This window comes from Anopheles merus, chromosome 3R (genome assembly GCF_017562075.2).
Source record: "Anopheles merus strain MAF chromosome 3R, AmerM5.1, whole genome shotgun sequence".
NCBI classification, from domain to species: domain Eukaryota; kingdom Metazoa; phylum Arthropoda; class Insecta; order Diptera; family Culicidae; genus Anopheles; species Anopheles merus.
Window position 1 is genome coordinate 46,857,650 of NC_054084.1, and position 22,980 is coordinate 46,880,629.

The window sequence follows — 22,980 nt, forward strand, 5'->3', positions numbered from 1 at the left end:
GCTTGACCAAATGGCGGAAAAGTAATACAAAGCTAAATTATTGCTAAGTCCTCTCCCCGCGCGAGTTCGATCGCGAGCGGCAAGTGGCGACACCATTCGTCTGGCCAGCCAATTGTCGTCATGATCGGCACGCGGACTAACCAAACCGGGTCCAGTTTCCGTCATCGCCGCGATGACGATGGCTCTTTTGATGGTTGATCTTGATCTTCAGCCGTATGTCAATGAACGCACCTTTCGCGCGAATTCGATGCTGGACCGAAGGTAATCGTGATCGAAATGAGGCATACACACGCCAATAAACTCGCATGTGCTCTCGCGGGCGATCGACAAGGGTGAGGCAGCAGATCTTGCCGCAACGTGCTGGTGGGAACGTTCGTTTTTTTTTGCGCTACATACTTATGATCTTTTAACAAGCGGTGTTTAATACTCTTTGCAGGCAGTCATTTACATAGTATCTAATGTTTCTATTTCTTATTCTTCTTTCTTTCGTTTCGGCTTCTATTCGTATGATCACGATCGGTGGTGATGGTTTGGATGGTTTGTGGATCCTTTCCGGGGGAATGTACAGAAACATGAAGCTCATCAGCAACGCTCTCTGGAGGCATTTGCCAGCTACTTCACCAGTTTTATCCGTGCGCAAACGGAAGAGTGAGTAAACCGTCAGGCGGTTTTTTTTATATGTTTTATTGTAGATTTAGAATAATAGAAGTTATTCAAATAGCTACGTATCAAATAACAGCCAAAAAAATAACCCGCATTGGAATGTGCTAAAACAGACACACAGGAAAACGTAATATGTAAATTAGTCATTTTCATTCATGAGTGCCCTCAGCGCCCCAACATGCCCGAATGCATCAGCGCCCCAACATGCCCCAACATGCCATTGGGAGGGAGGAGAAGGGTAGCATTAAGCACGTATAAAATGGAAAGTTCTTTGGCCTCTGTTTGGTTTACGTTCTTTTATTTCTGTTTTAGCTACCGCCTTCTCCTTGTGCTGAAGTAGTTCGCACTTGAACTTGACTGATCACTGGATAGAATTCACAATGAACCGCGAAGCTCCATGTGGCGCATGCAGCCGTGACGGTGGGGAGCGACAAAATAGCCTCACCAAATTCACGCTCTCCTTGTCGCAGGTGGAAACTACACACAACCACACACATAAGCACAACCATTACAATGCAATAGCATTAGTCGCTCCGATGCTTACAGCATTGCCTACCGTCGCCATGGCATGGCGTGGCGTGTCGTGGGGCTTGAGAGGCCGACGATAGTATCCGAGCGCTAAACTCGTTCGTTCGTTCGTTCGTTGCTATTCGCCAGTCTTTTGCAGTGACCCTGACCATGAGGGCAGCATCAGCCATACAGTGGGAAGAGGTCATTCTCCCTTCGGTTGAGGTTAGGTCTTTGCCCGTTACATATTCCACCGAACTCTGATGCTGTTTAGTACCATTCGTTAACTCGCGTTTATTTTGTTGTTGTTGTTGTTACCTAGGCTAAGCGGCCAGCAGAACGTTGACTTTTTAACTGCTCCTAACGTTTCGTTGCGGTTACGGTTCGCGCAGCGAAGTCTTTTGTTCTGCATCCGTACATACACGTTAGAGCGGGGTTTCACGCTTGGTTCATCTGGGCGCAGTGCTCGGTGATGCTCTTGATGCTTTCAATGTTTTGTATAGATTTTTGTTATTTTGGGTTGTTCGTTTGATTAGTAACAGCCTGCGCAAACATTGTTTTTGCTAGTCTATTGAAAAAAAATTAAATAAAAACGATAAGAAAGTATATTAACATTAATTAAAACCACTTATTAAGTTTCTCGATTGAAAAATATATCTAAGCTTAAAGCAACTAAAAATCCTCAGCTTGTAACATTCGATTTCATTTACCAAATCGTTCCTTCTGCTACTAAGAGCGAGAAAGCTTCTCCCACCCTGGCACAAGTAGAGCAAAAGCACACTACCCCATCACGATCGATCGACAGGATGATTGTGGATGAAACGAAGAAGAAAAAAAACATCTCAGTTATAATGCGGGGCATCGTTCTTTACGTCCACCGTTCATCGACTTCTGCATGCTGTGCGCGTTTGTTGGCCAAACCGCCAACGATGAGTCGACGGTGTGAATAAAAAAAAAAACTTCCATCAACGAAAGAGAAGATAATGAAGGCAATACCGATGAGAGAATGCGTGCTCTGAACGTCGGTCCAAGCACGAGCGGTTGCGGAAGTTGACAAAGAGTGGCGGGCGACCATCACGGGAGCATGGCGAATGGACGGGAGAAGGCGGGGGCCCGGCTACCCTGTCATGTATGCTGAAGAGCTTTTTGCTCGACCTTGAACTTTCTTGAGCGCACTGGTGCGCGAACCATTTCTATTTTAAGCTGCATGATTAACCGAACCAAGGAGTAAGAAGAACAACAGCAGCAACGTTTTCTACAAAACATGTTGAAACAAGTGAGCTATAGTAGCAAACGAAACTGAAAAAACACTCTCACACACACGCGTAGCAAAACAGCAATAACTTTTCCACCTGTGGGTCGGGAACATACTCTCGGCGGCGATGATGTGTTGGTTGGCGCGTTGATCATCGGTTGCGGAAGTCTTTACGCGGCCAGTGCGCCTAACCGCCAGCGTCTAGTGAGTTTAATTGCACAATAGGCTTCTCTGCGCGCGTTGCTTGATGTCATTATCTTTGACCTAATCTTAATGAGTTCGTTATGTTTGCTTGTTTCTGTTTTAAATTTTATTCTTTGTTACGTACGTTTATGTTGCGGGTTCGTGTTACGGTGAGAACGAACGCAATAATCAACATACTTTATGATGCGCTACGAATGGTATTCAAATGCTGAAGCTCATCCTTGGCTTGTGCTGTTGTTTCAAAAAGGCTTGGTAGGGTTTATAAATTTTAAAATAAAATTAAAACATCTTGTTCGATAATATTTAGTAATTAAAAGTAACATTAAACTTTTACGTGAAATGATGATTATTCGGTATAAGCAAGAAATACATGAAATTGCGAAATATAATCAAACAATTACTTGAGCAAGTGTTATAGTAGCGATCCTTAGCCGGTATAAAGGTTGCTGATAACAGTGCATATGAATGTTTCTAAAATAATATTGCCCTTTAATTTTTACTTTTTGTTAGTAACCTTATGTAGACTTACTAGACGTATTCGGTATGCCAAGTAATTTTATCAATCGTGGCTACGGAGCACGCTGTAGATGAGAATTTGCTAGCATTTACTGGAGACGTTCTACTTTAACCTAAAACCCTCGGTTCGTTTCTTCAATTAGATAATTTTAGCTACATATTTAAGAATGTTGAGAAATAAACAGCTATAATTTGCCAATCCATTAGACTTTTTTTTTTATTTTGAGCAATCCATATTAGTAGTTTTGAGCGTATTTTCTTCAGTCCGACAATTGTTTCACTTGTTAAACACACAAACGAAAAAAACAAGACAATTGTATTATAAATATATCATTAATTTTATATAGAAGCATTAGTATGCGTGAATATTTATATTTACAGTAGTACTGGGGTTCCCTCTTATGTACCCTTACCAATAATAGCGCTTAAGAATAAGTATATTCATGTCTATTTTTTATTCTTTTTTTGTTTGTGTTGCCACGTGGTTGGTGTATGAAAACATACAAGACGATTTATATAGTTAAATTTATCTCCTGTTTAGATTAAAAGTACAATTGACAATCATAAATAATAACGATATCCGTTGCTATCACCTACAGTTTAATTCAATGCAATAATTTAAATACTTGTAGTGAGCTTTTACGCGTGACTGAAATATATCATTTATCTAGTGTGGACTGAACTCATCTTTAAATCACCGTTTATTTTCGTCACTTTATCAATCAAACTAGACGATTATTGTTTCACGCTTCCATATTGCGTTTCTTGACCCATTCATTTTGTGTCTGTTTGTGCTTGTTCCACACTCTCATTCCAGTTCATCGAGAACCGCTCGACCAAGATGTGACACACCGAGAAAGGTATCAACCGGTACCGCATTCGAGACTAATCCGGCCGCCCAGCTGCGGAAACTGTCAATCAGCGACGGCTCTTGTTATCCAACGTCCGGTATCCCCCCGGGGACCGCAACGCCGACTGCTGAAGGTCGCCCCACCAATCGGGCCAGCGAACTTGACACCACCGGAACACCGGTACATTTGATAGCGCGCCAGCTTTTCGACCCTCCCGGTGGTGGTCCACTGGAGACGGGTGCAAAATCGGCAGCCGGCAGTGCTCGGACATTCGATAATTTGGCTACCGAAGACATCGAACTGAAAGAAGCGATTGGGTGTTCCACTCCGAAACACTTGCCACCGCAACATAATGCGGCCAACGGTGGTCATCCTGCTACGCCCGGCAACAACGAAAATCAAACCCTATCACGCTGCAGAAACGCGAACGAACCCGTCTTCTCGACGCCTCCCCGGAGCAGCAATAATGCTTCGCGCAGCGCCGGTGGGGGTAATATGCTTCTGTCCTTTAGCAGCACCCCGATTGCCGGCAGCCGTGGAAAGACTACGTCACACCATGGATCATCGCTACGCAACGGAAGTCTGGAGGTCTCGAATCTATCGGCCAACAGCAGCACGTTCGGCTATGGGTCGCACCGCCAGGAGGCGAGTGGTTTAAGCGATGGGACGGGTCGACGGAGCAAGACAAGCTTACCTTGTTTCGGTGACTTTATCACAGCACATACGAGCACTCGGCCCCATAGAAACCGGCGCTCGCCATTTGCGGGCAATGCAAGCACGACCAGCAATGATCCCGGTGGCCTTAATTCGCCCAGCGTACAGAAAGGTCCGTTGTTTCAGGATAATGACTTTCCGCAGCTAAGCATGACTCCAAACAGTTCCAAAACATCCCTCAGCGAACAGCCGGACGCTGGTGGCAGTGGGAAGAGGTCAGGAACGCAGCGGAGACGCATCGCTCCAACCACCGTCAGCCGGTCGGTATCGGGGCGCCATGACTTCAACTCATCATCATTTCTCGCGGAAAACAATCTCATATCAATCGAAAGCCAAGAGGACGCTAGCCACGATCCTCGGGGAATGTTGCGCCACCGAAAGGAGGAGATACGCAACGATTTCCAGGCCGAGGCGGCACAAAATCAACGCTCCGTCCGTGCAAAGCAATCATTGCAGACATCTTTTAATCACGTAGATAATGCAACTCCCGCACCTGAGCTCGCTGCAAGTATGCCAGACGAGCTTACGCAACTAGAGAGCGTTACAGAAGGTGGTACGAGTGCGCCCAGAGTGATACTAATCATAGAATTTGACAAAGTTACTCAAAAATCAACCATTGATCGGCTGGTAGCCATCTATGCGCTGCTGATGGATCTCAACCTTGTGCCGAACATGCTGAACGAGCTGGCCTATCTGATCAACTTGGTTAGCACCGAACGGTACATCGCCCAGGACGCACAAAAGTTCCTCGAAGCAACCACATCCGCCGGGACAGACAATGGACCGGCGGCGGAACTTAGCAACGTCCTGCGCAGCCCGCACAACTGTGTCTACTTTGCGGCGGAAGTGCTCCACAGCCAGCGAACGCAGCTCGCACTGCTCGACAGCACCTCACTGCGGGTGGTGGTTGAGAACGAACAGCTGGGGGCGCTGCATCCGACGTTGAATGGTTTCCTGCGGGACATGCTGGGGCAGAAGATGAAACTTGAGAACGCTTTCATCAGCCAGCAGGGTACGGGCGGTGGCGATCTCGTGCCGAATAGCAGCATCACGAACGTGTTTTACCAGCAGGAAAATGATACGAAGGATCACTTTCCTTCGTCAAAGGAATTTAATGCGTTCAACAAGCAGCGGGATCTGTTCTACGCTACGCTGAGGTAATTGTCCCGAGTTTCCCATACACAATAATTCCTTAACACCAACTATACACCATAATCTTAATATCGGATTAAGCCACCGCCCATACCCGATACATATTAATCCGTGTGGGTTTTATGCTGCTTATTCTGTTTTTTTTAATATCATTTTTCAGAACATGGGAAACCGAACACCTCAACCCAGCGTGGGAGTTCGAGACGAAGCTTGGCACAAAAGTGCGAGCCATGTTGGACATTTTACACCATCCAATCAATATGTCCCACTTGGCTAAACTGTTTAGTGCACAGCTGATCATATCGTTTAACTTTGATGTAAGTGATTGAGCAGTGGCCTTCTGTTTGAGAGGTTTTACCCGGCCCCGTATCCTCCCTACACAGCACAGTAAACGGTTTCAGGTGTCTTCTGATGCTTAACCTCCTCTGTCTCTTGTCTCTATTTGCGTTTCAGAACTCCGCTAGCGAACTGCAAATGGCGCTACCCAACATAGACCTGACGAAGCTATCCAAACTGCGGCAGCGACTGGTTGCGCCGAGCATTTTCTCTACCCAATATCTCTTCCCCGGCAGTCAGATGTTTTTCCGCGATTTTATTGTGGCTAGCGAAAACCATCAGATATTCATCGAGCAGCTAAAAGCGGTCCTCATCCACGAGCTGCTCCAGATGGACAGTTCAACGTACGATGTTTTCAACATATCCGATGGAGAAAATTCGAACCGCTCGGAATACGTGGTACGTATGAAAAACCGGTTCTTCTGTTCTGGAAAACCCACTCACTCCGCATTCCCTTTTTACGTGTGGGGAAATCAAAACGTTTGAATCGTACGGAGCACAGGGATACAAGTATTCAACAGAGCTACAGCGAACCGGAGGGAGGTTTGTTGGTAAATATTGATAAAACTTCGTTATCATCGCGCAGATGAGCCTGTGTGAATGTGTGTGTGTGCACTGTTGGCGTCTCGATTGCTGTCGAAGTGATGAGCACTCTTGGTGTGCAAACAATTTAAAAGAATTTCAACCGAGTACACAACTAGTAACACTTTGTTTTTTTGTTCAAATTCGATATAAAAAAATGGTACAAAATTTACTAGTAAGTATGAGTATGCGTTAACACGAAAGCAAAGCATATCTGGATTGGGTGTATGCGTTTCATTTATTGCTTGATTCGTACATTCATGCTATAAATATTGGGCCAATCCTATTTGTTTTCAACTGCTCAATGGCGCACCAATCCGTTTGCCGTATTCGCTGACAACGAGTGGAGCAATATTATCAAATCATGGAAACCAGCCCCTCGTATCCGTATTTTATATGCGTACGTACGTGTATTTGTTTGTAGCTTGTATATGTGTATGTGTGTTTATCGTCGCATCAAAAACGGATCGATAATCATTCGCCTGTTGGTTCTCGCACTCAACTCGATTCACCTTTCGGCCGAGACACATCGGTAGTTAGCGCTTACTTTGTGAACTTCTCTCTCTTGCATTGAAAGGGCGGAAATAGAACGGTCACCCTCATCCCCGATTTTACCCGCATAGACACCAGCTCTGCGAACGACACCAACAACCCTACCGGTAGAGTTCCATTTGGCTGTCTCCGATTACAGCTTCACAGTTCCCCCACCACCGGTGGCCTCTTGGGAAAATGGCACCGTTGGCACAAGTTCAGTGAACTCTAACTGTATGAGACTAGGGGGAAGGGTGTGCAAATGATGCAAAATGATAACTGACGATGCCTTAATGTTGAAAAGCGTTTGCAAAAAAAAACAGAACAATTTTGATGAAGCATGCTTTTTGTCCCTTAAACGGATCCGCTGTGCTTTTGTTCTTTTATTGTATTTTAAATCGTTCATCGACCTGCACATGATCCCACCCTCCACAATTCACAGTGGCTGAATGCTGTGCAGCCCTTAACCGGTTACTCTCACTCTCTCGCTCTCTGAATAAAAGACCATGCGCCTCCATAATGTAGTAGCTAAACTTTTAATTACTTTATAACTGAGTTATTTGCTCGCGACCTCACCGACACCTTTAGCAGGGCATTGGTTTAGGGCTTGATTTCCATTACTAGACGTGCAGAACCACGCGAACGTGTTTCACTAATTGTGCCTGTAATATGTATTTTATTCTTCCGTCTGATTCCGTTTTTTCCTACTCTCATACTCTCATCAGGTCCGCCCGGAAACAATCGCCACGATGCGTGTGCTGGCCAAATTTATCGGTTTCATCGTCGCCCGCCCATACCAGTATGAAGGATGCCGCAACACGCTGGTGGAAAATCGTCAAATCGAGCTGCGTAATATGGTGAGCAGAGCTTTGTTGGTGTTAAATTATGTATATGGCCCAGCATCGCCATGGGAAGCCGGGCCCGCGCGTGTGTGTGTCTGGGTGTGTATGTGCTCTTAGTTTATTTGTGTGCCGCCGCATGCCCACAACCACAGGTGGCCGGCTGCGTTGCGTTTGCTGTCCTTGGGCGGGAATGGGCAGCTAGCGGCAATAGGTCTTTGATTCGTGCTGCTTAACTCCTTGGTGCTCCATTCATGGATTGGTGCGATAAAACCCATGCTGCTCGGCCCATCGTGCGAACTCAAGCTCCAAACACACACACACACACACACTAGCCCAGGGACACGGCACCGGCACTGATCGTGCCACTCAGCACCACCACAGTGCGACATCGTTGGCTGGGTTGCGTGGCTGGTGGAGCTGTGCTTAGTTTGCACCGCAGGATTCACTGCTGGACTGCCTGGCTGCCATAGGGTGATGAGATATCTTTTGTCTGGCACTGTCTGGTAATGGAATTTTCACAATTTCCTCCCTTTGTTGCAGAGGCGAAACGAAACTCATTGCGATAATGCCACCAGACAGTGTGAGCGAAAGAGAGAGATAGAGAGGGAGCGAGCGAGTCATCGCGTGGTGATAGTGATTGCGGCCTTGCACGATCCGGGCATACGGGAAAACAAAGAAATTTGCGTTCCGAGCTATCATGCGCAGAAAATGCCATCCGAACATTCCGTACATGCGAATACGTGTGTGTGTGTGTGTGTGTGTGTGTGTGTGTGTGTGTGTGTGTGTGTGTGTGTGTGTGTGTGTGTGTCCGTGGCGGCGTGTCCTGCCTTGGATACTGTTAGCACTAGACGAGAAATTAAGGCGTGAGATAGTAATTTCCCACACCGCAGTATCGACGCACACTCTCGATTCCAATATCTCTCTCGATTGTTCTGCTACCTTTTTCCGGGGGTATAGATTTTCCCCGACGGCTGGCTGCGAGAGAGAGTGTGTGTGAGAGAGGTGGAGAGAGAGAGAGAGAGAGAGAGAGAGAGAGAGAGAAAACACCCTCGGTGAAATGGGTTGAAACGCCGTGGCAGACACTCAACAATGCCACAGCACTTGCCGGGACGCTACTTCCCTCGCTGCTTGTTGCGCATAATCGCATGGCACTGAACAGCACAGAACAGTACCCCTCAAAAAAAATATGGAGGCCTCACTCCTTCCCAGTTCCTTTCGAATTGCCCTTCTTTCGTTTGTTTTGAGCGCGCCCTTTTTGCGCTGCCCTTTCTGGCAGGCTTGAACTCTGTTGCAGCCTCTCGTGTTGCGTGTTTTTTTTTTTTATTGTCATACTCTGCGCTTTCACGCTTGTATTGGTAATGCCGGTTGCAGAATGGCCGCTCCCTGCTCTGGCGCTGGTCTCTCTCTCTCTCTTTCTCTTTGTCTGGAGAGTCCTTCGGAGATGGTTTTCGATTTGCCGGTTTTTATTCCACCGCATGTGGTTTAAACACAAAGCCTCCGATTGTTGCTTTTGCAATTGGAAACGAGGTATCACTTTGGAAATTCACTATTGGATTCCAAATGAGCCTGTGCAATAAGGGTGTCCTAGAATCAACTTTTCATCACACAAAATCCAATAAAGTCTAATAAACATTTATCAGCAGTTAGCCAAAATTTCTATTTCACGTTCAAAAGAGCCAAAAAAGTATCTCAAAATTATCAGAACTCCTTTTATTAATTACAAAGATGCTGGGGACGGACCAATATGATATCGGATTAACTCCCCGACTCGTACTACACCCGGGCGAATTCAATCTCCACCTGCGAATCTTCCCTCTTAGTAAGAACTGACTGAAACATAGAAAAATATGTCTAAAAAGAGTGTTTCCGTTTATGTGAGAGAAAAAAGAAGAAGAAGAACATTTGATAAACTTTTGATCTGCTACTAGCCTTTTTTTCATCATATTTGTGGCTTTACATCAAAAGTAAAGCTTTTAAAAAGCTAAAATATACTTACATCCTGCCAGTTTTACGTACCAACGCTTCACTCGAACCATCTCAGCAGTATACTGCGGTACTATAGAACTGAAAAACGAACCCTTCTTGGAATAGATTTAATAAGACTTATTTTCATTGTTTGCAAATGTTGCGCCATTTTGTTGCTGCGTGGTACGCTATTGCAAAGTATGTCCCAAAAGCGCGGTTCTTTTCATCGCGTTTTCATTTCGTCAGTTAAATACAGGTTGGGGATTTTAAAGAATGATAGTTGAGACGGAAGGCCATCGCCACTAGCAAATTGGAAATTTAGTCACCTTAGCCCGCCCTAATGGTTTGGCAAACACACAGTTTTACGCGTTTCTGAACACTTTGTGGTAGATTTTCTGGCTGCTGGTGTGGTATGGCACGGTGTGCTCCTCGACCATGTTGCCCAACATATTTCTTCCTTATTACCTTTCCCAGAAGTTTCCAGCGCGTATTTGCATCTGATCCCTTTGGAAAATTGAAATCGGAAAACGGGCGTTCGGTCCGCAATCCTTACATCATTTGTCTTAACCACCGCAGCACAACCCCCCCCCCCCCCCATTCGATTGAACCCATAAAACCCCCCTCTCGTACGAGACATAGAGGTGTAGAATATTCTACGTGCGTTGTTTGATTGAACGCACGAATTCTCCCCCCTATCGGATACACCAACAACCCACGCAGGAGGAAATAAGAAAAGGACGGAAAAAAGTGGTCGCTATTGACGGGATGGGATAGAATAGCGTATAAAGCGCCCTTTCCATCCCCATTGCTAATTCGTTCGTTCTAGGCGCTTCCATCATCTTCACCGATAGGGAGAGAGATAGAGAGAGAGAGAAAGACATGGTGTTTGTGTTTGTTTATCGGCGTCAGTGTGTCAGCGGCCGGAAGGGAACCAGCGGGGATGAGGGGGAGAATGAGGGGTGGTGGAGAGTATGAAAGCTGTTGCATGTCTTACGAGCACCATTATCGTAAGAAGATACCATTACGGTAATTTTTCCGGGGACAACGGTACCCATCCCATCGTGCAGGGATGGAGAGGGAAAGGGAAGTGATGGCATGGGGCATCCTTTGCCCGAAGGCTTATCATTCTTTGTGTAGGAAGGACCTCACCGGATGCGCTTGCTAGGATTCAGGAGATCATCGCGAGGGTAGCTAGCGTCGGCGGTGGTTCATTGGCGAGAAAGTTCCTTCACTCTCTTCTTCAGGTGCTTTTATTGTTGGTGCGATTGTTATTCTAATTTTCATACTTTTTAACTTCCTGTTTACTTGTTAGGCTGTGTTTTAAGCTGGGATTTCTGTTTTTTTAAATATCGGATAATCAATACCGATATCGATTAATTGCAAAACATTCTGCACACCGCGAGAGAGCATGGAATTGTAGCTAAAAGCGAAATCTGATGTAATTATTGTTGATCTGATTCAAATTCGTTGTATTGGGAGTTATTGAGGTTAATAGTACATGTTATTGATTTCTACGGACCCCCGATTTTTTGTCATTTTTCGGTTTTGCGCCCATTTCCCCAGGTTGTAGATTCATGTATGGACCAAATACACAATTGTTGCCTTTTCTTACACCTAACGAACTATGCAAATAAGAAAAAGGTGGATAATAATTCTAAGTAATTTTCCAGACTGTTTCATAAGTCATTTCACAATGCGACAATCATTTCCGGTTTCGTTGTTTTCCTGAACGAAATTTATCAAACAGATTATTTAAATATATTTTATATACAAATATAATGCAATTGTCAGTGTCTGGAATTGGGTGACATAAAATCCATATGGTAATTTTCCGTATGCTTCTAACCACATAGACATGCACAGTGGCGGTCACCTGAAGTCCTTGAAACCGAATGTTTTCACTAAAACGACTAAACATTTTACATTTTTTCTACTTCCTCCACTTCAGTTACTACCTCCGTTTGACGTGAAACCGGCACTTATAAGAGCAGTGACCGATCGCAAGCTCTTGATAACCGTCCCGTGGCTCGTTCAGTATCTCAGCATGTTGGACGTGGTGACACTCCGCTTGCGCTACTACGAAGAACTTTTCCGGATGCTGCACGACATCTACAAGGCGACGGCTATGTGCAAAATGGCGACGAGCTACGACTTATTTGCCATACCCACCTCAAAGTTTATCGTTCGATCCTGTTTGGACTGGTTGTACGATCAGTCCAACGTACCAGAGGAGTACTACCACTATTCATCGGATATGTTCGGCAGCGTTGCTAAGGAACCGTCCACGCACGTTCAAGCACTGGCTGCTGTTGCTAACCAGTCGCTTACAGCAAGGGAAAGTAAACGTAGCATCGAAAAGCCCTTAGTTTTTAACGCCATTCTGGAGCACATCCTTAGCGCTGCTTGTCCTTTTTTGGCCGATTTTCGTGTGTCCGTGATGCCTTCCAAGGTGGAGAAAACACTTTCCAGAACGGGCCGGTATCGGCACATCACTACACGCTACTCGGGGGCACCAACATCACACCAGTCTGGTGCTGCGAGTGAGCTTCCGGCAGCGCTAGAAACGTCGTTGGACATTTCCGCTGCGAGCGGCGGTCATAATCTTTCGAAATTGTCACATGGTAACGTTCAGCAACGCTTGGTCGAAGGGTTCCTGCAGTCGCAAAGCCAATCGATGCGGCGCACCGTGGAGCTCATCATAGACCGTTCCACCTCGGCTGTAATAAAGGACTTCCAAATGCTGTACATTCTGCCTGAGAAAAAGAACGTGAACGAGCTTATTGCCGGTGTGGACGCGAACACATTGGAGGACACAAAGCGGCGCATCCAAAGCATTTGCGACGAAGCACTGGACCGCATTAACAATACCTGGGAGAGCAACGTGCCAAAAATGCTAAACAAACGAATCACGGTAAGTGCTTTCGCGGCTCAGTTATACGCACACACACACAAAAGCAGTACTTGGTTTATTTTCTTCATTGGGTGGTTTTGATATTGGTGCTTTTTATTTATACTCCATAGAAATCGTTTGATGCATTGCTCCCGGCGGAAACTGTAGACCCGGTACGCAAGCTGTGTAGAAATATTACATTAGAAAGGTGCCTTCACAAATGTAATGAATGGCGACAGTCATACATTTCTAACACGGGTAAGTTTTTTTCCTACTTATTTTGTAAGAGTGCGTATCGCAGGCAGTTTTATTCACGCTGTATCCTCTTCAGGTTTATTTTGTAAGGATGTTGCAAGTGAAGCACAAAGCTTAACGTACAGAAATCATCATCAGCAGCAGCAGCAGCAACAGTTGAATAAAACAGTTCCAACGAATAACAATCCAATGGAATTCAGCGTTTCGGAAAATTGCGCTATCATGCCATCCGGTTTCTACGTAAAACTTCAAATGATTGTACACCATGCTGCGTCCAGCCCGGAAAAAATTTCCGCAAACGAGCTGAATGAATTTCTCGAACTAACGAATGCTTTCCTTGACCAGCCCGGGCTCACCACGACACCGATGATGGACCGGGTGTTGGGGTTGATGATTCTTCAACTCATTTTACTTTTAAGTACGTATCCCAAAATTACACAGCAGCTGGAAAAGGGACGCGTGTAACAAAATCATTTGCTACAACAACTTCTTTTACAGTAAAATCACGCTGTGATCTTAGCTTACCGGAGCTTTTCCAACGTGCGGTTAAGATTTGGAAGCATAACAAGCTGGCCCAATTCTGTGTGCCACCACCATCGGAATCGGACGAATTACCTGCATCCCCTACGTCACACGAACGATCCTTACTGTATCCGGCACAAATTGAGCAGTATCGCCGCAAGCGAATGCAACGAGGTAGGTTCATTTTACGGCGGCATACTGTATTCAATTGTTAATTGTTATTTCGCTTCCGCAGATGCTAATTACATCTTCTCCCATGTGGTAAGCAAACGATTTATACGTATGCTTGAGGTAAACACAGTGCCCAAACCACACTATGACAACTATGCCGAATTTATCACCATCCTGCTGGACGCAGGTATCGTAACGAAAGATTTGCTAAACGATCAATTCGTTACAATATTTCACGAAGACTGGCCACAGGTAATTAATCGTACTTTTGTTTTATTGTTAAGTGAAATTGCACAACAAAGTTTCATTCATTTGTTGCTCCTTTATGGTATAGCCCACCCTTGACCGCGTTTCAACCGTCATCAAGCGAGTGTTGCAGAAAAGCGGACCTTCCGGACGGCACGGTCACAACATCGACGACTCGCAATCGGAAATGTTTTTGGAGATGTTATCCGATATTGCAAGAGATATTACAGACCTTTGATATTCAAAATCACGCTCATCGCTTCAGTCACGACTAGGCTTTATCCACCCGACAACGGTATGTCTCAGGCTATCTCAGCTGATACGCAGCTGTATGTTGGTGATAGTTTTATTTAACTTAGATTTCAATTTAGCGGAAAAGATGACGATAAACAATGACGAAATAATACTTTTTTATTTTAAAGCTAAACACACGGCGTTGAAAATTATTCATCAAATATCCGAAGTTTTTAGCATACAAATGTAAGCTTATATTGCTGAATATTGTTTTTAAAAAATTAATTTAGCAAAGCGCTTTTTTATGAATATTAAATTCTGTATTCGTTTATAATTTGTCCACCTATCATCGTTACTGTGCTTAACGAAAACATTCTAGCATGTACATAAACCTTAACGAACGAATTGCATAAATACACCCAATCAGAGATGGCGCCACTGTATTTGTAATAAACTCAGGTGGCCAAGAAACATTACCACAGTATATTCTATGTTTTATTTGAATCAGCCATTTTTTCAGTCTTCTGCTACAGATTTATGCTAAAGTTTTCGATTATATAAAATAAAGTATTTGGGAAACATAGTATACTTTTCATAAAACGAACGTTCTTGTTAAAATTCTTTACTGCGATAAATAAAGTTCGCAATGTTTAACATTTTTTTCCAAAGTTATGATTGTATTGATGAGTCAATAAAGTTAAAAATAGTTACAAAGTAGATGCATATTAACGGTTATTTTAACACAGTCATAAAACGACCAGGTAGTATGGGCGGGTTGAGGTCTTCTATTGTTTGAAATTGTCACTTAATACTTACTAATGTTTGGTTCAGTTGCATGTGGTAGCTACATTCGTGTAGCAAATTAGCAACATTTTATATCTCATAAATTGGTTCAGTTTCTAACAATTATGACTGATTTTAAAACCCTTATGCAAACGGTAATACTAGTGTCTCAATCGATGTATTGCCAACGTCCAATGCTCGCCGACAGAGGCGCGCAGAGGAGCTACCAAACACACACTTACCGGGTGTTATGTGATAATGCCGTGTCACTACACAATCAAATGAACGGCAGAGACAGGAACGATTAAAGAACAGCACCGTAAGAACAACATGCCGCTTCCGTTTCTCATCCGATCAGCGTGTGAGCGTGTGTGAGACCTACAGTAGTACACAACCACACAGCAATCGGATCGGCGATGGTATTGTAAGAAAAAGGTACAACATCTTCTCTCAGCGATGTGGCGATGAGCGATACGATCCGGCAAAATTGGTCCGCAGCTTCAAACATCTCCACAGCCATTCAGTTGTGCCAGTGGTTTTACTGTGTTCAGCGTGTCCAGTTCGTCGTCGTCGCGGTCGTGGTGCGTTCTCGATGAAAATGAAAGCTGTACGCTGGGTTCGTGTTTCGCTTACCCTGTGCATCACATTTCTTTCGATCCCTTGGACAGGGGGCTACATCGTCGATCCCGGCCCAGTCGTGAAGGCTACCAAAGGTATGCTGGTGTGTCTCTAGTTCTCTCTCTCGCTATTTGTCTTGATGCCTTACTGGATGCCCTTCCGGATGATGGAAGAGCCAATGACCTGTTCTACTGTGCGCGTAGCAATGATTCGTGATGGATAAGTCGCTTACGCCCCTTTCGTTTGTGTACTGCACTCTCTGCCTTGACTGGGTAATAATTTCGTTATCGTTGCAGGTGAAATATGGCCCAAACCGCGGAACCAAACTACATCACAACAATACTACACCATCAAAACGGGATCTTTTGCATTTCAGGTAAGGAACGTTACAATAACTCTTTTCAACTAATAATGCGAATGTAATGTGAAGAAAAGAGATGTTGAGGTAGGAAACGTAAGAATAACTCATAAGCATTAAACTCGTATGAGAATGCTTTGGTAAATCACCGAATAGTTACGTCTTACTTGCGCCTAGTGTCTGAAAGGTGATAAGAATGATTCCAAACGGCTTCGTGTGAAGTGCCGATTACGATGCTTAAATAAGAGGTCTGATAGAGGAGGGTGGCGGGGGGAGGGAGATGAAGCTTGAGGGTTTGTTGCTTATGCTGCTGACCCCAACAGCGAATAGATCCTTGTGTACCTATGTACCCGTACGCTGATGCCCTGTGGTGTTGGTGGTGGTGGGCTAGAATTAATTGTGCTTTACAAATACCGGCAGCTTCGGCATAATCTCTCAACAACGGGATGATTTCAAGTGGTACTTTAGAGGCGAACTAAGCTTGACAACGAGATAGAGGTAGCAAATACACTTCATTTTACCTTATTGATTGCAAACAATTGCAGTGGGATTTTCTAATGGGTTAAATTCTTTGTTTTGGGTGGTTTTTGTTATCAAGAGTGGAAGCGATAGAAAAATGATGTAAACCATCCTAAGAGTAAACTAATACCAACTACAGTGTGAAATCTCTCTAAGATGTAGTCTCTTCGTGATGAATTGTTTCTTTAAGATGAACATTTTATTGGTATTTATTCAACGGACTTATGTTTAATTGAACATTAAATTCTTATAGCTAAGCTTAAAATTAGTCTTGCTGGGGGCATTGCTTGCTTAAACGCTGTTCGAGTTGGCAAGACGTAATATGTCACTAGCACGAAGGGCTCTTTCAGGTGCTTATACATTTAACTTTTCTAGGAGATAAGGGGCGTCAATCTCATCGGCAAGGATTTTAGTTACAAATGTAGCTTGTGCAACTTGCCGTCTAAAAGCCAGTGGTTGTAAACCCAATAGGAAGCAGCCCTCGTGTTAACTAGGCGAGTAATTAAGGCCCAACCATGGTAGGTTACGGAGTGCTACAAGCTACAACACAACAGCTAGTTTTCATGCACACTGGGTCCTTCTGACTGGGTCTGACATATTTCGCGTCATAAAACCTAACATTCTACTGGCCTTGTCTATCACAGCTAAGTGGTCGTCATTGAAATTTAATTTATTGTCAAGTAGGGTAATTTGCCAATTGTTGCGAAATTAAGGGAACAGCCAACGTATTTCATATGTTTGAGATGGAAAAAATCACAATATTCTTGTTATTTGTGGCTAGCATACATTATTCTTTCAATACTATTTTTGATTTTGATTCGAGTTTTTTTTAGGGATAAAAATGATAATTAATAGCATAATATACTGATTTTTAAAACTATTAAAAATCCAATTGTTGCACACGAAACAAAAAAATTAAATTCTGTCATTGCACACTTTATATCCAATTACTGTACACTTTGAAATACACTGCAAGAGACAAAAATAAGCGCCTAAATGGATGTTTTTTTTATCGAATAGTGTTTAGGACAATACATTACAAGTTTGTCCTTGAATCAAGCCGGAATTCAACCGGAGATTACAAAATGTGTGGGAGGACTTGTTCCTTCATTTGATCAGCGTTTGGCCATTTTTCTGACACTAATCCTTGATGGTTAATCTAACGAAAGAAGCGGTTTAATGATGGTTTAGCTGGTTATGTTATGGCTTGAATGAGTGAATTGTTACAAAAATGTTTTGTTTGAATAACATCACGGCCGCTGTCTAGTATAGCGAAAACAGTCTACTAAAATGCAGTAATTATACCAGGTGTCATTATAAGTTCCCTTTCATTGAGGAAAGGTGAGCTAGAAAAATGATTCAAATTGATAGGAGAAGAAATGTGGAATATATATTCTTACTGTTTTTAAGTATTTTGGATTCCAGTTCTAAGAAATTGTACTTAATAAGTACTACATGTTTCAAAATCAGTCAAGCGGCAGAACATACAAACCATTGTCATTTGCCCAAAACACGGAACCAGCTGAAACTAAACTGAAACTGATGAAAATGATTTTGTAGAATCTCAATATGATATCAGTTGCCATTTTTTCAATCGATCTTGGCCACGTGGTCCGGAAATGCAATATTTCTACTTGAGATTAATTAGAACAAGTCTTGTAGGATGAGTGGGTCAAAATACGATGTTCAAATGAGTTATTGCGTTGTGCAAGTAGTCACCAATAGTCATAAATTCAATAAGAAACAAGATCAAGACATTTTTTAATTTAATTTAAAGGTTATTGTTTTTGTTCGCATATTACGCCAAAAGTCTAATAGACGAATACTTTTTGGGTGGGAATCAAACGATTTTTTTGTTTTTTAAATAATTTAGTTGTTATTGCACTATTTTCATGCTTATTTTTTAGCAGTACGTGTGTTTGAATGGTTCCTTTATCAAATCTCATCTTTACTTTTGCCGCCCAAAGCCTATTGCGGCAATAATTCGCCTTTTTCTGCAAAACATTAAGCTAGACGAATACTTTTTGGATTGACTGTAATCTCTGTAATCGATGTGTAATACGTAGGACTGACTATCCTGCTATGGAGGGAAATAAATTAGTCACTTAAAGCCAAGTCCACAAGTGGTACAGGCAGTGTTGCGCAGCGACCACATCGAAGGTGGCTGTTTGAATTTATAATTTAATAATTTTTATTTTGTTCTTAGTAAGCTAAGATAGCTTGTAATTTAGAGTATAAAAGGAGGAAAGCATTATAATAAATCAGTCTTACACCAGCATTTGGTGAGTGCGTTTCTCTGTTTGGTGTTAAGATTCTCCCGGGTGAAGCTTTGGGCGAATACGATTGCCTTATCGACAACGCTTAACGAAATCAGTAGCGGCGCTACCACGGAATAGACCTCCCAATTTACATTGGAAAAGAGGTAACTAGCCTGGTAGGCCAATACTGAAAGTAGTTAGGTGAAGGAGAGTTGGACCGTTGACGCTCCCGAAACCCTTTGCCCGGGACGTTCTGTTCCGTGGCAGCAGACGGTTTACCAAGCGCTCCTGAACGAACGAACCCTTCGCGGTCGGCTTGGCCGTCGCGCCCGGAACAGGCAGGCCTTGACCGACAACGGTTGTTAAGCCAAAGATGAAGAGAAGAAGTATCTCTGAAGCTGACAGTCTCTTTAAGATTCACCTTAGAGAGATTTCACTGAATTTACTGTATCTGTATGCATCTAATTTCTTCCTCCAGTCTATGAACTACAGCTGCGATTTGTTGGAAAAAGCTCTTGATCGGTATCAAAAATTGGTTCTATCCATCGGTAACACTACCCGACGCGCGATGCACAACAGAGGTTACGCATTCCAATCGCGCAACGAATTGAGCTCCGCTAGTCACGCCAATCGTTCGTGGCGCTCGGATGCAAACTGGGCTGTAAGTGTAATATAGATATATGTGCTTGGCCTCCAGCATCTCTAAACATGTTTTCCGCTATCCTCACAGGGCTATCTAGAGCAGGTGCAGGTGGACTTGAAGGCACCGTGCGAGGAACTGCCCCATCTTTCCATGGATGAGGAATGTAAGTGATATGATGTGCTCTTTGCACCGTTTGGAGTAATTTGAAAAGTATAACCTCAAGATATTATCCTGCATTACTTACAGATACGATCAACATTGATGACTTTCAAGCGCGTTTATCTTCCTTCTCCATCTGGGGGATGCTCCGTGCACTGGAATCCTTCTCCCAAATGGTCGTGCTATCTGACGATGGCAGCATGGTATGGGTTACGCGATGTCGTTTGCAAAATCGTTTTCATCCTTCATTTCTTACTTTCTCCATCTGCTCTAGCTGCGCATAAACTCCACGACAATCGATGATGGTCCTCGTTTTTCCCACCGTGGTTTACTGGTCGACACTTCGCGCCACTTTATCGACACCTGCACGTTGGTGAAAATCCTAGATGGAATGGCCTACAACAAGCTGAATGTATTCCATTGGCACATCGTTGACGATCACAGTTTCCCGTACGAAAGTAAAACGTTCCCCGAGCTAAGTGAGAAGGGTGCGTACCACCCATCGATGGTGTACACCCAGCGCGACATTAAAATGATCATTGAGGAGGCAAGGCTGCGAGGCATCCGCGTGATGTCGGAGTTCGATACGCCCGGACATACACGATCGTGGGGTGTTTCCCATCCGGAACTGTTGACCGAATGCTACGATCAGTATCGTGGAAAGCTAGGACCGATGGATCCAACGCGTGAATCTACCTACACCTTTCTGTCGAATCTGTTCCGCGAGGTGATCGAGGTGTTTCCCGATCAGTACGTCCACCTTGGCGGGGACGAGGTTGGGTTCGAGTGCTGGGCTAGCAATCCCAACATACTGGAGTACATGAAACAGAACCGGTTGTATTCGTTCGAGATGCTGGAAGAAAAGTTCATCCAGCGCATTGTCGATCAGATCGATGTGCTCAACCGAAGCTCGCTAGTGTGGCAGGAGGTTTACGTAAACGGTGTACGACTACCGAAAGGTACGGTGGTTCACGTTTGGACGGGCAATCGGCAGGATCTGCTGAACAAGGTACTGATACATACTGCATGCTCCCGTGGGTCATTTCGGTGTTGAGAATTTTAGTTTGTTTGTTTGTTTTCGGTTCCTTTCAGATCACTCGCGATGGTTTACCTGCACTGCTGTCCTCCTGCTGGTATCTGGATCATCTCAGCACCGGTGGTGATTGGCGCAAGTTCTACAACTGCGATCCACACGATTTTATCGGAACGGGCCAGCAGAAATCGCTCGTACTAGGTGGCGAAGCTTGCATGTGGTCCGAGGTGGTAAATGGGCACAACATATTGCCCCGCATTTTTCCTCGTGTTTCTGCGACGGCTGAAAAGCTTTGGTCACCGGCAAGCGTCAACAATGCGGATGAGGCGGCCCGCCGATTGGAGGAGCAGACGTGCCGGATGAATCATCGTGGCATACCTGCACAGCCACCCAATGGGCCAGGGTTCTGCATTTGAAGTAACCTATCAACGGAATTACATGCTATGCAAAACAGGATAAGGGATTACGGTGAGTTTTATCCGAAACTGAAATACAATAAAGATGCAGATTGACAAGCTAAATTTAACAAAATAAATTAAATTTACTAAATAAATTAAACTATTAATTTACAATGTAAGTTGTTAAATCCATCTGAGAATCTTCCTCTCGAACGCAGTTACAAGGTTTTCGTTATTATTGGACTGTGTCGATGTATCAGAGGAGTATGTGCGCACTGGTACTATAAAGGAACGATATAATCCCAGCTTCGTATGTCTAGTTCTTTTAAACTAATTGCTTTCTCAGGCTATAGCAATACCGTTTGGCAGCTAGCACCCTTGCGTGCCACTCAGCTTCCATGTAGTTGCTGATGCAGACCTGTTGTGGGAACGCAGCCTCAGCAGCGCCAGCTGCTCGACGTCGACATTCGCCTGTCGACTATTGAAGCACGATCGTGTTGAGTGCCTGAGTGTTCCCTTATTGGCGAACACGGACCGGAGCCGCACGAGAGTTGATACCGAGCGCTCAAGGGCAACGGACGGTTGCACACCCACACACACCAGTATTCGCGTATCGTCCTATATGTTATTTTACCGTGTTTCCTATTATATCATAAATAAAGTGTAAGAATCACAACAAGACCCTTTACCCCAAATAGATGAGCCTTGGACGACTTGACAAGCGCGTTCACCTATCCGTACGTCACCCCTATGTAAGTATGAATTGGTTAGCCACTGGTGCTCGATCCCTTGTTAGACTTCAGCTACATAGGACACTCACAGACCAATGGTAACTATACCATCAGCGTATGCCAGAATCTGGGTTGACTTATAGAAGATAGTTCCCGAAGTATCCACCCTCACGTTCTGGATGAAACTTTCTAGAGCCAAGTTGAACAGGAGACAGGCTAGCCCGTCCCCCTGGCACAGGCCCTTTGTTTTTGTAAACGGGAAGGAACCTTTTCGTCGTGGCAACGGATATCCTTCTGCATGAGGGGGACTAGCGGGATAGTATTGGCGACACCACAAGCGCTGGCGCAGGTGCTTTTTTTCTTTTTCTTTTTTTTTTTGTTAACGAGGAGTGAGCATATTCCATCCCCCTTCCCTACTCACCCAACCCTGCCGGTACGCTGTGGTGCGTATTACTTCTTGCGGAGTCGTTTGTGCGGTTGCACCCTGGTTCAAGACGCTTATCTTCTGCGGCGATCTGGTCTGCTGATTCTGCGACGCGGTCCCTGTGATCCTATCGCCCACACTTCGCGGTGGGCAATGGGGGGTCTGCATCGTTGGTCACCACTCCAAGCACGTAAGGCAGTTCACCTGTAACGAAATTGAGTAACGAGGAAACGAGAAAAAGAAGACTAAAGAGAAAAGAGATAGAGAAAGTCTGAAAAAAGAACGAGAGAAGAGAAAAAGGAAGCTGGAAAGAAACGAAAAGAAAAGAAATAAAAGTAACTAGTAACTTTCCATCTTACGGTGGCCCTTGCGGCGCGGGTTGTTGCCGTGCCACAGGGCCTGAAGGACCGCCATTTGCGTCCCTCAACCGCCGTCTGGCCCGCCTGCATCGCCTTGCCGTTGGTGGACGCTCAACATCCCATCTCGCTTGGAGAGTGGAGAAGATTGTCCTGACGGCGGCGCGGACGGCCTCCCACGTATCGCTGCGGGTGCACATTTCCGAGACAATGTTGTCCATTGTTACTCGAGAATGACACCGCTGCTGCATCTCGTACCCGGAC

General features: G+C 44.5%; 2 protein-coding genes across 3 annotated transcripts in view; both read left to right on the plus strand.

The window, feature by feature from the left end:
• LOC121596802 (protein disks lost) overlaps positions 1-14,624 on the plus strand; it is an 81,865-nt gene extending 67,241 nt beyond the window's left edge. Inside the window, exons 2-12 of one of the 2 annotated variants that reach the window (XM_041922050.1) lie at positions 569-648; positions 3,963-5,867; positions 6,023-6,179; positions 6,316-6,597; positions 8,037-8,168; positions 12,067-13,029; positions 13,140-13,266; positions 13,340-13,681; positions 13,762-13,959; positions 14,021-14,208; positions 14,291-14,624. In XM_041922050.1, coding sequence (XP_041777984.1) covers positions 569-648; positions 3,963-5,867; positions 6,023-6,179; positions 6,316-6,597; positions 8,037-8,168; positions 12,067-13,029; positions 13,140-13,266; positions 13,340-13,681; positions 13,762-13,959; positions 14,021-14,208; positions 14,291-14,440 — 4,524 coding nt within the window. In that variant the 3' untranslated portion in view covers positions 14,441-14,624. The remainder of the gene's footprint in view (positions 1-568; positions 649-3,962; positions 5,868-6,022; positions 6,180-6,315; positions 6,598-8,036; positions 8,169-12,066; positions 13,030-13,139; positions 13,267-13,339; positions 13,682-13,761; positions 13,960-14,020; positions 14,209-14,290) is intronic. The other variant, XM_041922051.1, reaches the window with a different exon arrangement.
• A 1,103-nt stretch (positions 14,625-15,727) lies between these two features.
• LOC121597263 (beta-hexosaminidase subunit beta-like) lies at positions 15,728-21,350 on the plus strand. Its single transcript, XM_041922898.1, has 7 exons — positions 15,728-15,932; positions 16,134-16,213; positions 19,451-19,633; positions 19,703-19,778; positions 19,862-19,977; positions 20,049-20,783; positions 20,867-21,350. Exons 1-7 carry the CDS (start codon positions 15,812-15,814, stop codon positions 21,221-21,223), a joined length of 1,668 nt encoding a protein of 555 aa, XP_041778832.1. The 5' UTR covers positions 15,728-15,811; the 3' UTR covers positions 21,224-21,350.
• Positions 21,351-22,980: the final 1,630 nt, after the last annotated feature.

Excerpts from the sequence above, each read along its gene's own strand:
- LOC121597263 (XM_041922898.1), top strand. The coding sequence starts at position 15,812 with ATGAAAATGAAAGCTGTACGCTGGGTTCGTGTTTCGCTTACCCTGTGC. Across the intron at positions 19,779-19,861 it reads TCTTTCCATGGATGAGGAAT|ATACGATCAACATTGATGAC; the intron begins GTAAGTGATATG and ends CATTACTTACAG. Across the intron at positions 19,978-20,048 it reads TATCTGACGATGGCAGCATG|CTGCGCATAAACTCCACGAC; the intron begins GTATGGGTTACG and ends CATCTGCTCTAG.